Genomic DNA, 24508 nt, shown 5'->3' with positions numbered 1-24508 from the left:
TTTATGAAATACCCACACCCATAGAGCAAACGGGATTAGGAAAATCGAATAAAATTGCTAAGGTTCTTTTGCAAATTTTGTGTATTTTTTATATTAATAAATTCAAATAGTAATGAACCTGGAAAAATAATTAACGATTTATTAAGCTGCTGTGGAGTAGGTAGTTTTATATGAAACTTACATTAAATAACTCACATTAATGTGAAGTGCGTAAAGAAATGCTATCTAATATATTTTAAATTATAATTAATAGTTATTAAATTAACATGTCCAGGGCTTTTAATTGTATGCTTTACACAGGTGAAACACTGACACTATCAATTTTGTACATTTCGCAATAAAGATAGAGTTCCATTCTTATAAGACAACATCGTACAGTATGCTTAGTGGGAGTTTTTTAACGTTCTCGATAGCGCAAAAGTTAACTCATGTTTGTATGGAGTTGGAAAACACTGCTCTCTTAATCTCAAATCAACAGTGTGGCCTGTCGATTTAAGACCTCTTTCTTGACTTCGCACGAAATATGTTCTATTGTGTTTAGATTTGGGCTGTTAACTGACCAAACTAACACAGAAAGTAATTTCGATGTGAGAAATTCCATAGCGATGCGTGCAGTATGCATTGGATCATTGTTGTGCTGGAAAATCCAAATAACCGGAAACACGTCTTCGGCATAAGGTAACGTTGTTTCTTCCACTATATTTTTATATTGGAATTGATCCATGTTTCCATCATTAGCTTAACAGGTCCAATATCATGTCCAGAAAAGCACCCCCAACACATTGCCCGAATCATGTTTTAATTTAAATTTTGTGTACTTGGTTTGAATGCTTTATTCGGAGGAAGTCGTACATACCGTTTTCCATCAAAACATACCCTTTTTATTGTTGTCTCCTCAGAAAAAATAACATTTCCCACTGTCTAACAGTCCAGTTTCCACAGCATCTTGCAATTGCAAGCCGGGCTCACCTATGGCTTCGTTTCAAGATGGGCACCTTCTTTTTTCCTTCCGTGCAACTTATATTCTACTAAACACCTTCGAACAGTGCGTGCCGATATTGATAAAGGGTTGTTATCACCAAAAAATATTATTAAAAATTATTAAAAAATAAAAAATATTTTCTCGGCTCATTCGATCATTTTGTTGTGCCAAACGAATATTTTCATCATCTCGATAAGATGATTTCCTTTGTTTAAGTACACGCGAAACTTTTGGAGTAGTTTGATATGACGTAGTGTGTGGTTTATTTGTATTGTTTGAGATATCTCGTTTTTACCATCGCACCGCCCGGCGCCCGCCACCGACACAGTGTTGTCTCCAGAGATCTTTTTTCCACGTACCATCCGGCTTTGGAATGAACTCCCCTCCACGGTATTTCCCGAGCACTATGACATATACTTCTTCAAAAGAGGATTGTGGAGAGTACATAACAGTAAGCAGCGACTTGGCTCTGCCATTGCTGAAGTCCATGGGCGACGGTCACCACTCACTATCAGGTGGGCCGTACGATCGTCTGCCCACAAGGGCAATAAAAAAGTGGCAAAATGCTTCGCAGCATGGAAAACCATCGTTTTTGAGCACTGCAGAGGGCGGGCTATGTTTTTATTTGACCAGTTCTTCTTGCGAAGTTTTCATATGACGCAACCACTGATAAAGACTTACAGCACTAAAATTATATGAATAATAACACAGTGTTTTCTATTTAAATTGGAATATACTATACTATACTATAATATACTATTGGAATATAAACTATTCAGCGTTCTTAATTGTATGACGAGCCAGTAAGCAGCAATAAGTACTGGGCTCAGACCTAATCTGTAAAGTGTATCTATTTATTTTTTGCCAACCATGGGTAGTGTATCAACGGATGTACCGCTAGTATTGAATGATTTTACGATACCTCGGGAAATATGAAAAAGTACATGTAATTAGTTATACTTGTTAGATTAAAAAAACCTTCCCTTTACATTCATAGTTATATAACACGGCTGTCACCTATAATTTGTTTTCTGGTAGTTGCACTACCTTTGCCATAAATATAAATAGGTTAACATACAACATAAAACAATATAACGTAGAGCTAGTGTTCACTCATACAATAACAGGTTTACAAAATTTCCACTTACTTCACATCAACTTCCAGCCATTTCAATAGTGACGGTTAGTTTCAAAAAGGTCGTAAGGTAAATAATACAGTATTAAATATCAGTGCGTGATTCAGCGTTAAACCGCGTTTCTTAGATTGGTGTACATATAACAAATTATTACATTTTATGTTAAGATTTATAAGGACCGTGCTTTACATTAAACAAGGTAGGTATATGCCAACAAATTTGAAAAATATGATATTTTCATTGTGGCTACTGATTAATTGTAGCACTTACATTGTCCGCATTTAAACGTGTTTAGAGTAGGATGACTTACCACATGTTAAATAAATTAACTTATTAATCTCCACAATTTTCATATTTTCTTAGTGTTTAGAAGACTTCGGGCTCATTCTTAATTTTTTCCTTTTTGCACAGAGAACGATTTACTCGAAGAATAAAACTTATACTTTGGTGAATAAAATTTTATTATATCCAATAACAATAACTATAAACTGAAAATAATGTTGTTATATATTGCACGAATAAAACATTTTATGTTATTTAGGTTCCATGCCAAATGGTAAAAATTAACCCTACGAGGGTTTAATTTATATATGTGGCTCTCTCCTGCGTCATAGCTCATTTCATCAGGCTACTATCACGGAATAAATGTAATTTAGAAAGTTGGTGTATTTAATGAACTGGCAATAAATATAAAAAGTTTTGTGCATTGTACCGAGGGGTAAAAGACTATTTGGTTCAAGCGACATTTTTGCGACTTTACAGAAGACCCATTTAAAGTTTAAAATTTGGAAAAAATATCATGACAAAAAACTTCTTCAGCTATTTGAACAGGTTATATAATAATATAATTGAAGTTCAATTAAAAACTTTCATACTAATACCAAATAAAACGGACCTTTAATTACAAAATGTCGCTTAAACCAAATAGCCTTTCACCTTCGATATGAACCGCTACGTAATAAATAGTACATTCAAACTCAAAACATTCGTATACATCTAACCGGTCATAAAATATCGAACGCACATAAATAAGCCCAAGGTATCCTTAGATAGATTTAACCAATGATAACGTGTCCTAAATTAATTTTATTATTTTGTTTATAGTTAGTGAAATATGCAGGTTCCTCTATCTCAGTCTAACTGCAGTCAAACTGCATAAGCAGTTTTGCGGGGCATGTTTTGAATGTAAGTGTAACTTCTTATGAATAAATATATTACATACATACATACATACATAAACTTATCAACTATCGAATATAATCTGATGAAAATCTAAGCAAGCAATCAAGGACAGCAATAATGAGCTGACCTTGTTAATTGAACATTAGTTAAACGAATTGGAAAGCTTCTGGGGTGGTTAATCTATACATATAAATAAAATTGGAGTGTCTGTTTGTAATATTGAAATAACTGTTTTACTACTTGCATATTAATATATATACGATACATACACCAAAATAGCATTTTTACAATTTTTGTCTGCCTGTCTGTCTGTTTGTTCCGGCTAATCTCTGGAACGGCTGGACCGATTTTGACGGGACTTTCACTGATAGGTAGCTGATGATATGAGGAGCAACTTAGGCTTTACTTTTTTTAGACTAGCTTCGCCCCGCGGCGTCACCCGCGGTACGACGGAACATAACATCGCGGGACTCAGCTATCAATAATAAAATTTAATGTTTCCGAAGCGAAGCGAGGGCGGGTCACTAGTGAAGAATAAACAATGAGCTGCATTAAAATACTGGGTTTCTATCGCAAGCAGAACGCTACAGCTAAGAACACCAGGAAAACTACATGTAGGCGTCCTGCTTAAAGGATACGATAACCGGTACACCCAAAATGATCCTAATTCGCTTCGCTTAAGTCTAAGAATTCTAACAAGGACCCTAACAGCCTGGCCACGGGACATTCGCCGATGCGAATATTCGCGCGGTGCGAACGGCGAATGGCCACGGGACATTCGCCGATGCGAATATTCGCGCGGTGCGAACGGCGAAGCGTCTAGCGACTAAAACAAGCGCATAGAAATGTACCTAACAAGCCACGCGCACCGGCGACCGGCGAAGCGACCGGCGAAATGTACCGAGCGAATCGCGCGATGCGGCGGGCGAGCAAAACAAATGCATGAATACGGACGGCGCGAGCCACGGAGTCGAGCGGTAGTCGCGGCGAATAGTGCAGTGATTAAATGAGTTTAGTTGTTTTCGCCGCGAAAAATTAACGCCGAAATTTTTATATTTTTTATTTATTTTTTATTTTATATTTTTAAAGTCGTCGTGGCCTAACGGACGTCCGGTGCAATCGTGTTGAGCGATGCACCGGTGTTCGAATATCAGGCGGGTACCAATTTTTGTAATGAAATACGTACTCAACAACACTCAACGTTCACGATTGATTTCCACGGTGAAGGAATAACATCGTGTGATAAAAATGAAATCTTCAAAATAATAATTTGCGTAATTACTGGTGGTAGGACCTCTTGTGAGTCTACACGGGTGGGTACTACCACCCTGCCTATTTCTGCCGTGAAGTAGTAATGCGTTTCGGTTTGAAGGGTGAGGCAGCCATTATAACTATACTTGAGACCTTAGAACTTATATCTCAAGGTGGGTGGCGCATTTACGTTGTGGAAGTCTATGGGCTCCAGTAACCACTTAACACAAGGTGGGCTGTGAGCTCGTCCACCCATCTAAGCAATAAAAAAATAAAATAGCTGAAATACTAGCTAGACCAGCTATTTGGAAGTCTAGCCATCCAAAGTATTTCTCGTACTTCTTGTGGAATTCTCCATCTAAGTATAGGTATACTCCGATTCTTATTCAAATCATGTACTTCACAATCTTTTCCAAATAATAGGTCCTGAACCAAAAAACTATTAATTTGTAAGCAATATCGAGATAATTTCGATATAGACATTTCGCTGTCGGACTTCCTTACTAGTCGCGGCGGCGAACGTGAGTACCCGTGGCCTGCAAACGGTGCTGCGCGAATGGTCGCCTCGCCCACCGCTTCGCTGTTCGCACCGCCGATCCCCGTGGCCAGGCCGTAAGCTATAAGTTGGAAAGGTACATGCAGAAGCTCCGCAACTACAATTGACTGGAGATATGGTAGAGGAACGAATCCCTTTTTACATATTGTATGACTCTTAGGCAGCAAAAGATCACTGCCCCGACAATGTTAAGAATATTTGTCCAAGAGGAGTGTCCCAGTTTATGCCGGATTTGGACACATCGTTCTGGAGTCGTCACGAGAGATCCGAGTATCACAATGACTGATGTCCCACCGCCCCTTGATGTCAATAATGATGATGTTAAATAATATTTTAAGTGTTAATTATGAAACTTTTGCTTCAAGAAGTGACTTTTGAGACTGGGTTACATTTGGTTCCACTATGATTAAATCGGTTATAATTATTGTTCACTTTGATAGTAGTTTAAATGATCTACGTATTGTGCAAAGTGTGTTTTAGGCCTAACGTGTAGATAGATACCACCGTCTAACACCAACGTGCCGTCTGCTGCGAATTGATACATATTATCAATTTGAAGGATAGACAAGTATAGCTTTCAATCACATTACAATCGAGATTTCCAGTTGTTATTGAAGTGGCTACATTCACTTTAATATTTCACTTTAATATATAATAATGTTCTGGTAATGACAGGCCATGCACTAGTCTGCCTGTTTCGGTTTTAGGATTGTTTTTAGCAAAAACGAATTTATGTAATATGAAAATTGTTATCGCCACATAAATAAGAATAATTTATAAGAACTAGCACTTCAATAACCGAATTGGTGTTCTGTATTACCTTAAAATTAAATATATAGGCTAGTCTGCGATTTAGAATGAATTACGGGAAAAATTAATCAAGTCTCAATATTGTCCCTATAAATTACTTTCAGAAAATAGAGAAATGTCACTGTCTAACTTTCCGAGCATAAGCTATTCTTACGCCGACGGTTTCATTTGTTATACATTATTCCCATATATTTTTTCATATTTATTATGTAACTGTAATATAAATTAATATAAAATAAACATAGGTTAAATAAAACCAGCACTTAATGCATTAATATCAGTATTTTAACCTAATAAGTACGACATTTAATTTTGACCTGTACTACCCACAATAAAAAACAATGATTTGTCTATGGGTGCATTGATTCTGAAAATATGGTTATACTTTTCTGTTCAATCTTTTCGTGTTAAAATTTGGTTTCGTTAAAACAAATTCCGAGCCTGCGGCAACAAACTAAAGTGCCTATTACATCAAATTTACGTGCTCCCAGTAATAAAAGTTGCAAATTATAATAATAATATTAATAATTGGGGATTTTAGACGAGAGAGAAACTAGGAATCTTTGTATTACCGGAACCAGAGATTCATATTCATACTTTTATACATTTAAACGTATAAAAATGTAGGTACCTATTGAACAACAGATTAATCTGATGAGGGGCAGTTTAACTCACGACCCTCGGCCTAGCGACTACTACGACACTATGTCAGAATGTGTTAGGGCTTGTTTGGTAGTATCAACTGTCAAAATACGTTTAAAACAATGATTCCAATAGTACAAGGATACCATCGCCGTTATGAAATACTCAACACAGAATACATATATAGATAATCATAAGTATTATGTTAAAATAAATAAGAGTTCCTTTACTTGTTATTTTTACCGAACTTCCAGAGGTTAAAATTATTTAGTTTGAATTGATCATCCTAAATATTTTTAAAGTCGTTTTTACTTTGTTTGCATGACGGTAGTTCTTTTAAATAGTGTTAAATGTATACATACTGCCGTAGGTTTTTCATTTTTATATGATATCATTTTTGATGATAAACGATTACGCTTGCTGTAAAACCAATAAGGACGTGTTGTTCGAGACATCCGTTACATTCATGTGCGGTTCTGTTCCTTGTGTCGTAACAGTGAATGCCGATCCGACGAGGTAGGTGCCGGGAGCCGCGCAGACGCCCTGCACTTGAACGCGGCGCGTTTCGAATTTCTCGAGATGAATACTGACGCCTATTTCTTTAGAGTCCGCGTCGGGTCCGTTGTGCAGCGCCCCTGTCCACCCGAGCTCCCTTCCAGACGTTTCCCTGAAAAATAAAGACAAACATAGATATGCTACCAAAACTTTAACTGGTGGTAGGACCTCTTGTGAGTCCGCGCGGGTAGGTACCACCACCCTGCCTATTTCTGCCGTGAAGCAGTAATGCGATTCGGTCTGAAGGGTGGGACAGCCGTTGTAACTATACTTGAGACTTTAGAACTTATATCTCAGGATGGGTTGCGCATTTACGTCATAGATGTCTATGGGCTCCAGTAACCACTTAACCCCAGGTGGGCTGTGAGCTCGTCCACACATCAAAGCAATTTTGAAGTCGTCGTGGCCTAAAGGATAAGACGCCCGGTGCATTCGTATGTAGCGATGCACCGGTGTTCGAATCCCGCAGGCGGGTACCAATTTTTCTAATAAAATAAGTACTCAACAAATGTTCACGATTGACTTTCACGGTGAAGGAATAACATCGTGTAATAAAAATCAAACCCGCAAAATTATAATTTGCGTAATCACTGGTTGTAAGACCTCTTGGGAGTCCGCACGGGTAGGTACCACCACCCCGCCTATTTCCGCCGTGAAGCAGTAATGCGTTTCGGTTTGAAGGGTGGGGCAGCCGTTGTAACTATACTGAGACCTTAGAACTTATATCTCGAGGTGAGTGGCGCATTTACGTCGTAGATGTCTATGGGCTCCAGTAACCACTTAACACCAGGTGGGCTGTGAGCTCGTCCACCCATCTAAGCAATAAAAAAATAAAAAATAAACTATGAACTACAAAGGCAGAGTCAATCAGTTTTATTTGAAACCACTTAAGCAGTACATTTCCTTCGGTTTTCTCTCCCAAGTACACGAAATTCTGGAATGAGCTTTTTACCTGCAGTTTTTGGGAGAGTTTTGAGTTTTATTTTATATTTTAACAAGGCTAAATTAGAACATATCTAAAACTTTAATCTCATGTCCCTAAGTGAGTACATATTATAATATTAAAATTACCGTAATATATACATACACATATTTTATATGCATATTTCGTTTCCAGATTATTGGTGAATTTATTTGCCCAAGAAGATCTTTAAAAAACGATGGACACAGACATAGCTATGGCAAATTTCAAAGTTACATTATTTGATTCTAATTTTTTCCACAATTTAATTTCATGACATTACGAATGGAGCCAGATCGAGATGGCGAAACAAACTGTGTTGTAAAGGTTTCCTACATTGGGTTCCATTAATTTAATAACATTAGTTTCGCAAAAGCTTATTTTCAAATAGACATGATTGAATAATGAACCACTAACCTGTTCTTCTGTTTGCTCATGTTTATAAACACCCTTACAGGGACTCCATAACAGTTAACAATGCTCAATGTGACTGGAATAATACAAAGTCTTCTTTCGTTGAAATCGTGATTTATCTGTTTCGAATGCTCCATCTTGAACATTACAACGTTGTCTTTTTTAATATTTTTTTTATTTTCAGTAACGTCAAGCTTACTTTCGTTTTCATCGAGGGGTAAGGGAGGATTGTTGTCAGTAACTAATACTTTTTCCCCGTATTGCACCTTGTTGAAACAATCCAACCATAAACAATGTTGGCCGACTGCAGATCGCCCTGTCGTTTCATCTTGTGCTTTCCATCGAAGAACGAACATAGACTGGAGTAAACCAGACCTCTTTTCTATGTCTTGGTTGAATGTGTTGTCTGCTGAATCGATGAATGAAGATTTTTTGTCAATCATAAATTTAGAATATGGCGGCGATGTAATATCAGCAATAGAGTCCGGATGTCCTTCGGAAATTTTAACACAAGAAGTTTCAATTCGTCCCTCGGGTACCGCTTTGAGAATTCTGTGACCCTTAAATACAAGATGAAGTTTTTCGCGGGGCGCCAAAATGTCATTCTTGTCTCGGGCGGCGATAAGATTTGTTATTTTCCATTGTCGACTTAAAAACGCCGCTTCCAAAAGCTCAATATTTATTTGGTCACTTTTATTTTCGGAAATATTTGATACTTCCACAGATAAGTTGACAATCTCGGCAACGCTTTCGTTAACGGTTTTAAGGCTTCGTCTCGGGTTTATAGTGATATCAACAGCGTCCTGCACAAAATACAATTATTTAAAATGAAAATAAAAATCTGAGCACTGTCAACATTTCTAAATGGTAGAAAAAATCCAATAGTTATTATTAAAATATTATTTGATTATTATAGTTATTATTAAAAGATTACTGGCAAAAACCATCCTAAGACTATTTTGTATCTTTTTACTAATGCCTGTGAATACAAATAGAGTAATGTCATATTATAATGAAAGCATTGCAAATTTGGAATTTTTGAATGGCAATAGATATTTTTTTTTATTGCTTAGATGGGTGGACTAGCTCACAGCCCATCTAGTGTTAAGTGGTTACTGGAGCCCATAGACATCCACAACGTAAATACGCCACCCACCTTGAGATATAAGTTCTAAGGTCTCAAGTAAGTTACAACGGCTGCCCATCCCTTCAAACCGAAACGCATTACTGCTTCACGGCAAAAATAGGCAGGGTGGTGGTACCCACCTGCGCGCACTCACAAGAGGTCCTACCACCAGTCATTATTGACATCAAAATCTGACATTATTCTGATTTCTAAGCAGAGTCCTGATGGCGGAGCAGGTTGTAGAGTCATAAGGACTAGCGTTATTAATCGGCCTCTTTTTGCTACGTGATAATCATGTGTTTTACTTTACAGAAAATACTTTCATAGCTTACCGGCCGTAATACAATTAAGACTGAATGAATGTACGCACCACTACATTGAATCGGAAGACGTGTCTGAGCAGTCTGTAGGGGCGGCGCTCGAGTCCGGTCTCGTAGTAGGCGAGCAGGTGCAGGCGCGCGGCGGCGCAGTGCGGGCGCAGCAGCAGCACGGCCGGCCCGCAGCGCGCCGCCCGCACGTGCCGCGCCGCCGCCCGCCGCCACGCCTCCGCGCCCCTGCCGCGCTCCTCTGTAACACGACCTCTCTACTGAATGCCCTCACCAGCACGCCGTCATGCATCCATTACAATACAAAAACATCTCTACAATAATTACCGTAATTTGGGGGGAATAGGGACTAGGGGTAGAATAAGGATAAATCTTGGTTGTCACAATGCTTTTTTGAGATTTAAATTTGTTGAATAAAAAGGGACTTTTATTTAGTGTTTATGAATATTAAATACTTTAATCATCAGAGTTTTGTAACTGATTAAAGATATTGCAAAGTTAATTACCTAAAGGTAAGTAGTACCTACATAACAACTAAACAGTGCCACCCTTATCGAAAACCTCTATTTTCCCTATACGTGACCCGATTCACCCCAAAAGCCAAGGTGAATCAGGTCAAGCTGGTTTTTTAAGTTTTGTGTATATTTTTCAATGAACTATGTCTAATAATGCATAAAATATGAAAATTTAAACCTCCGAAAACATTTTAACCTCAATTTTATTGGTATTACCCTAAGGAAAACCGCAGAAAATTTGTGTTGGAATTGGAAAGTGCCCAATCCACTGTAGCTCTATTTTTATTTAAGTTTCCCATCGAGACAACAAAATAGTGCATTTTGATAAAACCTGAAATGGACTAACTTAATTTGACTTTGACTTAAAAATAATTGTTTTAATGAAATTTACCTGAATTTGGTGTAATTTCTCGAAACTTTTCATCGTACAAAATTTTAAAATCATCAACGACATTATCCGGCGTGACCACACTGACACATTCGGGATGCGAGACCGCGATGAAAACGTTCTTCATGTCGACGGGTCCGACATTGGTCAGTTCCACGTCTACAGTTCTTATTTCGCCACTTATTATATCTGGATTAGTCTCCGAGAAGGTCATCTAGAAACAAATACAATTTTTTTTATTACCTATTAGTAAGCTTCAATAGGTAGCTAATAAAAGGTAAAGTAGTAAGCTTCGGTAGGCAGCTCTGCCCCTGGCATTGCTGAAGTCCATGGGCGACGGTAACCACTCACCATCAGGTGGGCCGTATGCTCGTCTGCCTACAAGGGCAACAAAAAAAAATTAAAAAAAAATAACGATTTCTCGTAAATTTAATCCAATATTTATTCACCTGCAAACACGGCGCTTCTGGTATGACAGTAATTTCCAATCGCTTGTCCATACTTTTTACTCCAGACATTAAATCTACTTTCCCTTGTATTGAAACACCAGTACTGTTTTCAGAGGCGCCTTCTCCAGCGTTTATTAATCTGTAAACAAAAAACTTTTTAATTTACAATAATTTGACGAAAACTGTTATCGTTTCTTAACCTTAACATAACCGTTAACTTAATTAGATTTCGTTACAAAATAACGTAACTTACTTGTACGCTAATCCTTGAATGTAAACTTGTCCAACTTTCATAGGAGTTAAGGAGAATATTAATGATTTTTTACTATCCCCTTCCAAAACGACTGAAGGTAGTTTTTGTCCAACTATCACGTTACTTGCTACTTCCACTCCTTGTGCTAAAGCGATTTCATTGTAGATACTATTATTGTCATCGCTGTCACCAGACTCGTTAAGCGGTGTAAAACGCCATAGCAACTCCACGTCTTTCAGTATAAGTGATATCTTCAAGGGATTCCATAAGGTAACAGATATCTGGATCGGTTCTATGATGAAAGAATACAATTATAAATAGAATTATGACCAATTATCAATACAAAATAGGCGAAGGAAAAACATTTTCTCCATTGTTTGTAGATCAATTATACTTTTTCTTGTTTTGTTCCGTAAGCTATTATCAAATTAATGTTATCAGTTATCAATAAAAAAATGATATGATTTTTTTTTCAAAACTTCCACCATAAAACAACAAAGACGGTGTTATTTAAAAAATGAATATAAATTTTGTAATGTCTGTAAGTAGGATATGTTTTGAACCCACTCAAGTTGCAACACCCGTCCTACCTCCGCCTGCAACGAAGCAGTCATATGTCTGCTTTTGAAGATTAGAACATTTTTCATTACATGGGTAGGTCGCGTCACTAACATAGCGGTGGTTTGAGTTTTAGTAACCGCTGAATACCAGAGCTCAGCTCATCAGTTGTCATCTACAACAATCGTCCGTGACCACGAAAACTGTTAAGTGTTCGAAACATCGGAAAAAATACTTTAACATAATAAGCGCGAAATAACCATAAACTATTATCATAATCATTATCCTGCCCTTCTCCCAGTCACTTGAGGTCGGCGCAACATGTTTTCTCGTTCCATACTCTTCTAGCATATACCGTTGCTTCTCTCACTCCCTTCTTACCCATATCGTCTTTCACGCAATCCATCCATTTCTTCTTAGGTTCCTCTATATCCTTTCACATTCATAGTTAACATTCTCTTACCAACCTCATTTTCATTTCGTCTCATCACATGTCCATGCCATCCCAAACGCGCACTTCTCAGCTTCTGTCACAGGTGCCTCCTTCAGACTTCCTCTAACATATTCATTCTTATATTCTATCCATTCTCGTTACTCCACACATCCATCGCAACATTCGCATCTCGGCTGCATGCAATCGCCTTTAACCGTAAACTACGCTAATTTATTTTTATTTTTTTTTTTTTTATTGCTTAGATGGGTGGACGAGCTCACAGCCCACCTGATGTTAAGTGGTTACTGGAGCCCATAGACATCCACAACGTAAATGCGCCACCCACCTTGAGATACAAGTTCTAAGGTCTCAAGTATAGTAACGACGGCTGCCCTACCCTTCAAACCGAAACGCATTACTGCTTCACGGCAGAAATAGGCAGGGTGGTGGTACCCACCCGCGCGGACTCACAAGAGGTCCTACCACCAGTAATTACGCAAATTATAATTTTGCGGGTTTCATTTTTATTACACGATGTTATTCCTTCACCGTGGAAGTCAATCGTGAACATTTGTTGAGTACGTATTTCATTTGAAAAATTGGTACCCGCCTGCGGGATTCGAACACCGGTGCATCGCTCAACACGAATGCACCGGACGTCTTATCCGTTAGGCCACGACGACTAATTGAAATGAGCTAATTGAAAAGAGCGGTCTCACCTCCTTGGGGCACGAGCGGATGACAGTCCGTGGTGTCATCGTAAAGGTCAAGTGTCGGCTTGAATATCATAGGCACGGCGCCGCGCGCTACCTGCACCAGCATCTCCTCCAGCGTGCGCCAGACGCGCTCCTCGTGCGGGTCGCGGCGCGGCGCCTGCACGGACAGCGACGTCGCGCCGCAGCGCCGCGGCGACGACAGCGGCGCCGGGCCTGCGCACGCCACGCGCGTCATGCTCACCTCCGCCACCGGCAGCGGCAACTTCTCCAGCCTGCTCCGACGCTCCTCGCTACTCTCTTGCCATTGCTGCGTGAAAGTCTATTAATTAGTTCATTGTTTTATGTCATTAGCGGCCCGCTTCGGCTCCGCTCGAGTCAACAAAAATTTCAATGATATTTGACGTTGTTTTATTTTTTACATAAAAGAACACTTATTGCAGCATATCTATAATAGTTAGACATATGCTGTCGCGACACTTTTTGTAAATAATAATATGTTCTACAAAGTCGTAGTATATTATTTTATTCTATCATGAATAATTTTCGGAGGGCACGCGATGTAAAGAATATTTTAGGTAATTTTTTTACACCTTGGGTTAGATTATTGGAGTTTTAGTAAGGATCTTAAATTTTTTTCAAAAAAGTGTATATGTCACTCGAAAATAGTGTAGCTTCCAAACAATGAAAGAATTTTTCAAATCGGTTCAATAGTTTTGGAGCCTATTCAATACAAACAAACAAACAAATCTTTCCTCTTTATAATATTAAGTATAGAAGTATAGATAATATAGATATGTTAAAGTTGGAAACTAAAATATTAGAATAAGCGTTCCTTTTGAGTGTTGTTTCGTACCACACGTCACAATCGTAGTTAGTATAATATTGAACATATTTATTTCCTACCATTATGTCACTATACGTATTTTTATTAGCTTTCTGCTTATTCTAAGATGTCTTTGTTATAGATTGTTCTATTACCAATATCTATCAGTAAAGAGATCTTGATTCAGGACGAATCTCTCATTTATCACTGACTGGTCAATAGTTAGTTAACTTCACATGTGGTCAGTGTACACACTCAGTTTTCAATATAGAACTATACTCTATTACCGGTCCATAAACAATAAATACCGTAGTACCTATACATGCGACATTGGCGGAATCAGAGTGCCCGTTTCTTTCCGGAATAATGGAGTAACGATATTTATATGTAATAATAATAACTAGCTGTACCCGTCCGCTTCGCTGGGCATTTAACATTAACATTATTTTTCACCCCCACAAAGATTCTCATCATTAACACCCCCGGAACTGGTGCAGGGAGTCCAACACTCATATAAATATTAGCCTATCCATTAATTACATGTATATTCTACAGGGATACCAAGTTTCAAGTCAACCGGATGCATGGTTCAGTAGTTATAACGGAACATCCGTAAAAATAACTGTAGATTTAGTATAGATAATAAATCAAACATTTAAATGTTGTCGAAGAATACCTGATGTGCATGCATGTACTCTCTCAAGAAGGCTTCTTGCTGGGCAGGCGGTTGCGGGGGGTGAGGCGCGAGCGGCGCGGCCAGCCACTGCACGGCGTCGTGCGCCCGACGCAGCGCGCCCGCGAGCCGGCCCAGCGCGAACTGGACATGGTCCGTCGCTAGCCGCCATCCGCTTCCGCTGTACACCTGTTCGAATATAACCATGTTTTTTTTATTTTTTTATTGCGGTATAGGCAGACGAGCATACGGCCCACCTGATGGTGAGTGGTTACCGTCGCTCATGGACGTCAGCAATGCCAGGAGCAGAGCCAAGCCGCTGCCTACCGTTTAATACTCTCCACAAGCCTCGTTTGAAGAAGGACATGTCAATTGGGAAACACCGTGGAGGGGAGCTCATTCCATAGCCGGATGTTTTTTTATTTATTTCCGGTTTAGGCAGATGAGCCTACGGCCCACTAGATGGTGAATGGTTACCGTCGCCCGTGGACTTCAGCAATGCCAGGGGCAAAGCCAAGCTGCTGCATACCGTTAAGTACTCTCCACAAGCATCGTTTGAAGAAGGACATGTCATAGCGCTCGGGGAACAACTTGTAGGGGAGCTCATTCCAAAGTCGAATGGTACGTGGCAAAAAAGATCTCTGGAAACGCACTGTGAATGAACGCAGTGGCTCCAGGTAGTATCAATGAACTCTACTGCGGTGGCGGGCGGGGCGATGGTAAATTATACTTAAGACCTTAGAACTGATATCTCAGGGTGGGTGGCGCATTTGCGTTGTAGATGTCTATGGGCTGCAGTAACCACATAACACCAAGTGGGCTATGAGATCGTCCAACCATCTAAGCGCAAGTACCGGTCATGTTTGTAAATACTTTGACATTGGCAAAATCAATGCCAAAGGCCAAATTCTTTATATAAAAAAAAACCATCAAAGCATTTTAAAAAAACGTGATGATGGGATCATCTCAAACAATTACTCCGAGCATAGAGCACATTATTATAATCATGACAGATGAAAACTGAGGTTATCTTATAGGCATCCTCACCTGGTGAGCTTGTTTGTAACATCGATAGGCGTGCTTCTTTTGGCCCGCTTTCGAAAACCTGTGCCCAGCCAAAACCATATGAAAAGCGTATTTTCTACACATGGCTTTCGTGCCTGGTCCCGACAGGAAACAAAGTGCAGCTTGTTCCAAAAGCATAGCACTACGAAGGTCGCTGTCCTCTGATGTCATGCGTATCAATTGTTTAGCGGCTTCACCGTGAAGTCCGCTGCTAGTCAAACAAATCACCGACAGCAACGTCGCTCGAACAGCATACTGTACCATTCTGAAAGAACACAATATGTTTAGTTACACAGTAAAATAATATAAAAAAAACAGTGGAATTATAGAAGAGCTTGTTAGCATCCAGTGAGAAGAGAATACAACAGATCCGGATCGCAAATGATAATCGCTTTGCAATCGAAAGTGTTATAGGAAGAAGTGGCATAACTGGCAGACCGCATCCACGACGTTGCGCCGTGCTTTGGCATCCACATCGCGGCCTCAAAAATCGCAGAGCAGTAGCGTGAGGCAGATCAGTCAGATATTAAGACGAAAGGGACAAACACTTTCTCTTTCTGATGTAGGCAGACTTTCACAACCCATGCATAAGTCTGGCGGCGGTAATATACAATGGTAATGTATAATAACGAGAACGTTCGTGATCCAAAAGGTAGAACTCAAACTATTTTTTTTATTTTATTCCTACCTATGCTGATAGCCTTGAGGCTATTTCAGCTTCTTGACATGTAGGCGAGCTCACGGGGCTCAAACCGGGTGTGTTGCTAACACTGACCCTAGCAAGAACAGTGCTTCGCAGAATCAACCACCGGATCGGAAACGCGACCCTCTGAGAAGATCCGGCGAGAAACTCAGTGGGCTGTGTCTATGGTTTAATTTACTCGTCGAGCCCTTCGTCGCAAGCGGCGAAGACGGTGACCGGCGCTTGAGGTACCTAAAAGCACCGTTAATGGATCGGGAGGATCCGTAATGACGTGTTTAGGGCCTCAAACCAAACTACACGAAAGAAGGTACCACTGTAAATTAGGAGATCGAGTCAGACACTACCAGAGAAATGTAAGTCAGTGATTGCGGCCTACGACTGCCCGAGTGTCGACTAGTTATTTGTAGTAGATAGTAACTAGCTAACTATCCGCTGATTTGTAAGCGAAGTAAATTGTCCCTTCGTGACTATGAGGGTGAAGGTGACTCTTTACAAAACTTACATAAGTCCGGTCATGACCGCCTATGCAAGTAGTGTTCGCTCAGGCGGCCCGCACTAACTTAAAACCCTTTCAAATTATTCAATCCCGTTTTTTCAGGATAGGCGCCGAAGCACCGTGGTTCGTGCGAAACATGGATCTTCACGATGACCAGGAACTTTGTTCCATCAATAAGTATGTTCAGTCGGCATCAGTACACCATTTCGAAAAAGCGGCGCAGCACGATAACTGTTGTGACCGCCGGTAACTGCATTCCCGATCCTGCGGACCGAACGGTAAACAGTTACCGTCGCCCTATACACGCTACTTCGGATCCTCCGGATCCACTATCGGTGCTTTTAGGGTCCCCCAAAAACCTGTCACCATTGTCGTCGAACCGGTCGTTTGCTAAATAACCTTCGTAATAACTCAATAAAATGTTTTATTATTTAAATTTCTGGCGGTTTCAATTTACCTGCAAGTATTAAGATATGTAACGATGCTTTCTTCTAAATATCCATGAGTTTTACGATTGGAATCACCAGCCATAAAAGCACTTATTGCGGCCATTTCGAGCGCACCCGCGTAACAGAGCCACGCGCTGTCCGCATAGAACTCTCTTTTGGCAGTGTGGTAGGTATCGAAAGCCCGCTGCCATTGCCCGCACAAAAACCAAAGATCGCCCAAACGTCGTAACTGTAGTTCGGGACAGTCATTTGTGTATCTAAAAAAGAAAAACACAAGTGATTAATAGTTAAAATATTTTTATATTTTTCCTCTTTTTTTCAGTCCACAGACATCTACTGCTAAAGATAGGCCCCCTCGTGATAAATACTTTAAAAAAATCAGTGAAATTAAAAACCAAAAATAAATAAGCTTCAAAGAAAATCGAGTACTTACACAACTGCACTATTTCCGGTAGCATTTCCACCTTTACCAGTGCCGAACCATCTTTTTGTAGCAGAGAGAAGCGATCTACTTACTCCTTTTCTGTTGGCTACCTAAATTAATATAACTATTTGTTTAGCATTTGTCGATTTGATTCTTGACTAGGCAACTGTTACTTAATTGTTTATAGTACTTTCGGACTTCCATAAACTTTAACCGGTTTAAAGAGCAGGGCAGCCGTTTCATTAATGTAATTAAGATCTTAATCTCATGCCTCAAGGTTTAAAACGGCATTCACGTTCTGGTGCCTGTGGACCCCAGAAGCAAGTCTGCACATCTTATGTGTAAAGTTACTATGTTCATATAATGAGTATTACTAAAGCTGCTTTTAAGTTAATTGAATTTCTTTGTAATTTATGGGATATAAGTTTGAATCCTTGCAAATAAATTCGAATATAAAGTTTCGCTTGAAATTCGTTCTTTAATAGATTATAGACCAACCACATCATTATCAACACCAACGACCTTTAACTACGGTTACCTTCATTCGCATATATAAAAATATGTTACAAGAATTTCCTGCATGATCAATAAATGATAGATTTTTTTTCTAGAATATTACTAAGGATAAAATATTATTGTTAGTACTGTGAACCTACTGATTCAGATAGCTGGGAGATTTGCTTTTCTATGTACGGCAGCAAGGCTTTTGATGCATATTCTTGAAGGAATTTTTTGATGGCCTCTATATCGTTGTTGTTTAAAGCAGCCCCATGAACTTCAGTAGACAAATCAATTCCTTTTGCGCTGACGCTAACACTCTCTACACTGCCAGAAAACGAATGGGTCTGAAACATTTTCGACGAATCAATTTAGGTGGATATTCAAAATAAGATAAACCTTTGAATAAAACTATATAAATAGGCAAAAAATTGAAGTTTTAGTACATTATTTCATCATTCATTATAATAATGTAAATGTAGTATAATAATATGTTATTTGAAATTTACTCTGCTATAGATCTGAAAATATTGTGCAAAATATGTTGGCATTTTGATTTCGACATAGGTAAAATAAGATAAACATATTAAGATTATAATCTTATAAAATTTTCCACCACACAATTTCACTGGTGGTAGGACCTCTTGTGAGTCCGGGTAGGTACCACCGCCCTGCCTATTTCTGCCGTGAAGCAATAATGCGTTTCGGTCTGAAGGGTAGGGCAACCGCTGTAACTGTACTGAAATCTTAGAACTTATATCTCAAGGTGGGTGGCGCATTTATGTTGTAGTTGTCTATGGGCTCCAGTAACCACTTAATACCAGGTGGGCTATGAGATCGTCCACCCATCTAAGCAATAAAAAAAAAAGTTCTATAAAAGATAAGCACTTCCTAATATTATAAACTTAAATAAAATAAATAGTAGGTATATTTTGTCTTTATGAGTTCCTATACCGTTCATCTAATTGTGGTGTAACTTAGTACCGTCACGGCCGGATTTAGAGGTATGGAGACCTCGGGGCAACAGAGGAACGGCGGCCCCTTGAGCCCCACATTATTTTCCAAACAAAATGAGCGATTTTTTTCAGTCGAATTTTCCAATAAATAATTTATTGTGAAACCACGTAGATTCCCTTAGTATTTAACAAACATACATAAATATAAACGGAGACAAGAGTTATCTGAAATTAAATTTTAGTGTTAACTTTAAGTAAAACAGAGAAAAAAAGTATATCGACGGAGAAAGAAAAGATGTTTACTAGTGTTTACTTGTCGGAATTTGAAAGATTTTTTTTCCAAAGTCTCTATTGCGGGGGCTCTCCGTTTGTGGAGGCCCCGGGACTTTCACCCCGGTTACCCTCCCTTAAATGCAGCCCTGAGTACAGTAGTTGTCGGTAGTTCTAAGAAGGTTATAGAATATCATAGTTCCATTAACGTACGACAGGGGGTGCGTGAATAATTTAACGATAGTCACGGCGGGGCGTGACTGGGTTCTACTAGTATTAATATTATAATAACTTTGTTTTTAACATGTCAACCGTCCATTGAATATATTTACTTTATTTAAGGATAAGAATTTTACTTTGCATTTTAGGATCTCCCCCTACCTGCAAACTGTTGGCATTGTCATAAACATCTGTTTCTGGGCTTGTCAGTGGGTGCACACTCTCTTGTACTGACCCTGTTAATGTGTCTTCACCTTAATAAAACGAGAGCATAATTGTTTCTATTAATTTGATATCTAATTAATAGCTGTTAGTATTGTGTATTGACATAGCAATCTTTTCAAATTTAAACTTTTCGTGTTAATCAAACGTAACTACTATCTGTATTTTGTAATAGAATTATGTTTCCTATAGGTAATTAATTTTAATCCAAAAACTATATTAATATATTTGTGATAGGTATGACAAAATTGTGATATTTTTTGGCTTAGTCGTCATCCGTGACTACGAAAACTGGAAAAGTAAGAAATAATTTTACGACGATAAAAAACGCGAGTTTAAACCGTAGAGGTGGCTCTAATTATGTCTATGACTCACGAAAGGCTCAGCAAATACTGTATTTAAGCCTATTCAATATTTTCCAGATATAAATAAGCGAAACTGAAGCTACTTAAGATCACGTGACTAAAACACTTAGGAGTGTGCCTAGGGCGAGTTTTTTAACGTTTGCCGCTAGGGGCGCTGTTCCAACTCCATACATTGTATATTTGAGTTAACTTTTACGCTATCGAGAACGTTAAAAACTAGCACTAAGTGCACAGAGCACGCGGCGTCACGTTTTGTAGATTTGAAACACCTACAACTTAGACATAAAAACTTATAACCCTAACATTAACCTTAACAAAAAATCGGACAGTTTTAAAAATCGTGCCGTCAACGACAACAACAACCGATTTAAAGGTTGGCTGCGCAAAGAAATATTTGGGAAATAAAATTTACAACTTGTTTGTAATGATTACTATATCTTTGTGTAGTGATATGCTCAAAATTTAAAATCAACACTAACCTCTTTCAATAATGTTTTGAGATGGAAATATAGGGGCTTGTTCTGCTGGCGTTGTTGCTAAATTCGAGAAGATAGAAGCTACGTCACTCTGAAATCGAATACGTAAAGTATACGCAATATACATAATTAACCAAATTACCATGAAATTAATTATATTAATGCTATTATACTGGTAAATCGGTTCAGAAGCTATAACCCTTTTTTTGCATGTTTCGTTTCTACCTCATATCTTAAGGTGGGTGATAGCATTCTCGTTTTGATGTCCTCGGATAACCACTTTCGGATAACCTTGGATAACCACTTTACACCACGTGAGCTGTGAGCTGTTTCATTCAGCTACGCAATGAATAAAGCCGTAACAGTTTGTTTGTAACGCGTTACGCATCGTACCTCTACGATGCAGAAATATATAGACACAGTGCGTCCCTACTTTCCTTTACCTAAGATGAAAACTATGCGCACATTATGCTAGACTGTCGTAAAAGTGAAACTGGGCTTTTTAAGATGACACCTTGCTCACGCTAGGTTGGTTTTGTTACATTAAATAAAGAAAACTATTCTAATATTTTTGTTATAGTATTAAGAAGCTATATTGTCTTTGCATTTAATTCAAATTTATAATTTATATTTGCATTTACCACGTTTCTTTTTGAATATTATAATTTTGTCACACCTAATTCTCATTTATTTGGACACTTTATTTTAATCTAGATAAATAGTAATTTAATTATGTTTTTATTGCCCTGATAGGCAAACGGCCAGACAGCCCATCTGATGATGAGTGGTTACTGTGGCTTATGGACGTTAGCAATCCCAGGGGAAAACCCATGTCACTGCCTACCAAAAATTTTAATTAGTTTCATTCTGTCATAGAAAAATTTACATACGGTGGAATCTGGAGATCTCTTAATATACTGGCTCCATAAATCTGCAGGTACATTAGCATCTGACGTACTTTTAGAATTAATGGGAAGCATAAAACAACTATTAGGTCCAAAAGCATGTTTCAACGTGTCAAACACAGCATCAGCCCTTTAACATAAATAAAATACAATGGCATTAACTTAAATAATTTTCGATATTATGTTTTTTTTTTTATTGCTTTTGTAGGCAGACGGGCATACGGCTGATGGTGAGTGGTTACCGTCGCCCATGGACTTCAGCAATGCCAGGGGCAGAGCCAAGCCGCTGCCTACCGAAACACCTATGTCACATTCCAGCGGCGGAATTCACATTGTGGTGGATTTCAGTAAGAACCTAACATCAGTTGAGCCGCACTCTCATCTGACCATCTATATTATTGACGGAAATAAAGAACATACCTTTCTTTTGAAACAACAGATACATCATGAAGTAGTAAATATGTTTTCAGAATACAATTGTTGAACCATTTAGGCAATTTTGGTGGCATTACATTCTGTAGTTGGGCATATTGTTGATTCAGGCCATTGAAAGTGTCCACAACATTTTCGTCATCAGTTGTTCCCACAATAATACATGACAGGAAATGTTTTGTGAATTCATGGTCAGATGGAAATTGCACATCTAGGTATGTTTCCCTCCAAGCATCAAACCAATGTGTTGATTGGGGTATTAAAAAACTTCGACCAGCTAAAATATGTGTTAAAAAAATATTATTTTTCATTGTTATTTTAATGTTTTTCAACAAAATCAAAACACTCTTCAATTGCTAAACTAAGCATAATTCATCACCCATAGACAAATACTATAAAATCTACTTAAAATATTGATTTTAAAATTAAATTGCATTTTGATACTTATATACACATAAATATGTAGGTATTTTTTAGAATTGCATGGTTTATTTATTTTTGGTAAACTAACTACTGTTTAGAAGTTTCCACGGTTTGTAAGTTCCACAAGGTGAATTATCCTTTTGACATTCAAAATCAGTCCTTGCTGCATTGATGCAATGGGTGATTTACCCTTCAAACCAGAAAGGATGTTGGCTTTATATACAGAATTCATATCATTTAAGGAAAGAACAAAACGATAGGAAGCTGCTTAGAGTTTGCTGGCTCGTTTTGTGAGTCCTCTTGTGAGTCCGCACGGGTAGGTACCACCACCCTGCCTATTCTGCCGTGAAGCAGTAATGCGTTTCGGTTTAAAGGGTGGGGCTGCCGTTGTAACTATTCGGAGACCTTAGAACTTATATCTCAAGGTGTGTGGCGCATTTAACTTGTAGATGTATATGGGCTCCAGTAACCACTTAACACCATGTGGGCTGTGAGCTCGTCCACACATCTAAGCAATAAAAAAATTCACATTTAAATGCTCACCTAATTCAACAGATATAGTTTTGTCATTGTAATTATAAAGAACAGCATTATTGAGCTGTCTTCTAGCCTCAGTAGGCTGTAGGGGTTTCCAGTTCACATCTCTCACAATTAGCTTCATATTTTTTATGACACAAGTATTGCCACCAGGTTCACGGAACTGACCTGAACAAATAAAAAAAATCATGTTTTATAATGGCGATGCTCCATTCTATTATATTAGTATATATAAATAAAAGGTGTGATTGACTTCTTCACTACTTACAATATTTATTTAGCAAGAGTAATGCAGTTTTTCTTAATTAAATTTTATGATTTATTGAAGGTAAATCTATTCCATATTATATTGTTTCTTAAGATATTAACTTACCATTTGACTATTGTACCAACAAATTTCATCATTAAATTTTATACTAGAATGCCATTACTACAATACTGCAATACTTTAATTTTTCTTTGGTAGGGAACCATTTGAGGGGAGAAATTAAATATCTTTAATAATTTATAAAATATAGTAGAAGTCAAAATTGAGATAGTCAATTTCATATGAAAGAGTCTAATAGAATGGCATGGATTGTGTGGAACCAAAGGCTGGCTCAGTATTTTCAGAAATATATTTATTCAATTAATGTAATTGAATTCTACATGTGATGGTTGTGTTCTTTATAAATATAAAATAAATAATGAAAAAATGTATCCCTGCTTTTAAGCAGTAATACTTTAGTATCCCATATTTTAAGCAGCTGTATGAAAGATAGATTATTGGCAGATAATAAAGACTAGCGTTCTGATGTTGTTTTACTTGAAGGTATTCAAGATTTGTTTACCTTCCCAATCCAAATTGCAAAATGGTTGTAATAATTCAGGAAACGTTACATTATTTTTCGACACAATATTTTCAACCTTTTGACTGCATAGTACTGCAACTATAGGCGAAAACGAACTCTGAATAAATTCTTGGGCTGTTTTTCCAGTTCTAGCCATTTTTGATAATGTTTTTTTTGCGGGTGCTGAATAAATGAAGTATAGCTTAATATAAATATGTACAGTTAACTGAATATGTACATGTTATTTTGAAAACACTTTCAAATATATAATAAGTTATTAAAAATCACTTTGTATTTTGTAAATATGCTATGTAGTAGTAGTTTTATTTTTCCAAACAGAAAGGCAAGGACATCTCTCCATACAGCCTGATCTTTTTTTTATGAAGTATGACATGAAATGAAATGAAGCTGATTAATTTAATATGAAATATGGCATTGCATGAAATGAAATGAATTGAAATGAGATGAGATGAGATGATATGATATGGG

At 38.1% G+C, this 24508-nt stretch overlaps 1 protein-coding gene across 1 annotated transcript; it reads right to left on the bottom strand.

Annotated features, from left to right (window-relative positions):
• Positions 1-2561: 2561 nt before the first annotated feature.
• LOC101740466 (trafficking protein particle complex subunit 8) lies at positions 2562-24360 on the bottom strand. The gene is made up of 18 exons (XM_038010974.2): positions 24020-24360; positions 23196-23357; positions 22218-22506; positions 21783-21927; positions 20896-20983; positions 19992-20083; positions 18543-18731; positions 17896-17996; positions 17471-17719; positions 15797-16079; positions 14753-14938; positions 13257-13560; positions 11547-11838; positions 11294-11432; positions 10848-11058; positions 9986-10182; positions 8493-9292; positions 2562-7226 (listed from the first exon to the last, which is right to left on the bottom strand). Exons 1-18 carry the CDS (start codon positions 24174-24176, stop codon positions 6971-6973), a joined length of 4140 nt encoding a protein of 1379 aa, XP_037866902.1. The 5' UTR covers positions 24177-24360; the 3' UTR covers positions 2562-6970.
• Positions 24361-24508: the final 148 nt, after the last annotated feature.

The sequence above is a fragment of the Bombyx mori genome, chromosome 5, assembly GCF_030269925.1.
Source record: "Bombyx mori chromosome 5, ASM3026992v2".
NCBI lineage: Eukaryota > Metazoa > Arthropoda > Insecta > Lepidoptera > Bombycidae > Bombyx > Bombyx mori.
The sequence above is the reverse complement of the archived record's forward strand: the minus strand, read 5'-3'. Positions and strand labels throughout refer to the sequence as shown.

Bases quoted from the DNA above. Each gene is read 5' to 3' on its own strand.
- LOC101740466 (XM_038010974.2), bottom strand. From the start codon at position 24,176: ATGGCTAGAACTGGAAAAACAGCCCAAGAATTTATTCAGAGTTCGTTT. The intron at 22,507-23,195 runs GTGAGCATTTAA...CACATATTTTAG, and splicing joins AACTATATCTGTTGAATTAG to CTGGTCGAAGTTTTTTAATA. The intron at 18,732-19,991 runs GTAGGGGGAGAT...AAAATGTTTCAG, and splicing joins ACAATGCCAACAGTTTGCAG to ACCCATTCGTTTTCTGGCAG.